Source organism: Orycteropus afer, unplaced genomic scaffold, assembly GCF_000298275.1.
Source record: "Orycteropus afer afer isolate SDZICR_OR568_19922 unplaced genomic scaffold, OryAfe1.0 scaffold00085, whole genome shotgun sequence".
NCBI lineage: Eukaryota > Metazoa > Chordata > Mammalia > Tubulidentata > Orycteropodidae > Orycteropus > Orycteropus afer.
In genome coordinates, this window is record NW_006921672.1 from 9,730,636 (window position 1) to 9,732,197 (window position 1,562).

Consider the following 1,562-nt stretch of genomic DNA (forward strand, 5'->3'; position numbering starts at 1 on the left):
TGACACCATGGTGACCATTCATATTGTAGGAACAATATTTTGAAGGACACACAGAAACTTGCAATGTTGGTTTCTTAGACTGGGTTCCTGCATGAGCAGATCAAGAACCAGGGTTTTGAGACCAAGTTTACTTGGGAGATGATCCCAAGAAACTCTATAGGAAACTTGGGAAGTGATCCAGAGAAGGGAAGTGAGGAAAGAAGTTAATACAGAGTGAATTAAAGAACAGATTGGAATCTGTAAATGGTAAACATGACTAATGCACTCAGCTAGTAGCTAGGAAGTTCTGGTGGCATTGTGTTCCATGGGAGGAAGATGGGACAATCTACTCCAGTAAATATTTACAGCCTTGGAAATCCAATGGTAATGGGTTTTGCTAGCTGAAAGGTTGGGGATTTGAGTCTAAGACATTTCACTGCTACCCAGAAAACCGGTGGTTCAAACCCACCAACCACTCCTTGGAAAGATGACTGGGCAATGTACTTGCATAGAGATACCACCTCTGACACACAAGGTAGGGTCACCATGAGTCAGAACTGACTCGATGGCTGTGTTTGTTTTGTTTTGTTTTGTTTTGTTTTCTGAGAGGTACCTTGGAAAAACCTAGAGATCAACTTACAAAAAAAAAAAAAGAGGAACCACTGAGAGCTCTATGGAGTACAGTTCTACTCCAAAACACATTAACTGGTAACTCATGGTCATGAGCAAATTATTCCTGGGAACAGCTCAGACTCATTCCTGTTGACAGCGTCTGGAAAACACACCCCTCACTGGAGGAGAAGAAGCCAGCATTCATCCACAAACTCCAATCAATTGGTCCAGGCTGCTTCTGAGACTGTAACTATCCTACATTGGCCTGCCCAGAGCTTGCTCCTTCATCTAGAGATAATCCTCGGGCAGAGCCCAGCTGCTTGCAAAAGAAAGCATCTTTCTGTACCAGAATGGACAGCAGTGAGCAAATAAAAGTGGGACCCCTGAAGTCATCTACCACAGTATACTTTTCCTGCAGAGAAGAACAGCAGAACAATTGACATCTGAGGATGACAGTTCAAGGAGGAAAAATAATGAGACACCATGCACTTGTATTTCTATGACTGGAAAGTTATGATTTATTTAAGAAGCAGGAGAAAATTTGGCAGGGAACAAATAAGTAATTGGGGTGACATGTTAGTTGGCAGATTTCAGAGGAAATTCACAGTTTGTGTTGATTTGGGAGAGAGAGAGTAACATGAAGGAGGCAGTGTATTTGGAGGCCAAATTCAGTCTAAGAATGAGTGGCACTGAGGTTTCACAGTAGGCTGCACATGATTCAGCTCACAGGTGGATGACAAGAAATTGGTTGATGAAAAGCAGGTGGACGCAGGTCAGAGTGCTCAGCAGCAAGAAGCACTAGAGCAGGTTGGGCGGCAGCAGGTGGTTTGGCAGCAGACTGGGCGGCAGCAGGTGGACACACAGCAGCTGGGGCGGCAGCAGGTGGTCTGGCAGCAGACTGGGCGGCAACAGCTGGAGATGCAGCAGGTTGGCCTGCAGCAGCTGGAGCCACAGCTGCTAGAACCACAGCA

At 45.5% G+C, this 1,562-nt stretch overlaps 1 protein-coding gene across 1 annotated transcript in view; it reads right to left on the reverse strand.

Moving 5' to 3' along the window:
- Positions 1-1,373: 1,373 nt before the first annotated feature.
- LOC103198059 (keratin-associated protein 4-3-like) overlaps positions 1,374-1,562 on the reverse strand; it is a 6,769-nt gene continuing 6,580 nt past the window's right edge. The window contains exon 3 of the mRNA XM_042781092.1: positions 1,374-1,540. Within this exon, the coding sequence (XP_042637026.1) occupies positions 1,374-1,540 (167 nt within the window). The remainder of the gene's footprint in view (positions 1,541-1,562) is intronic.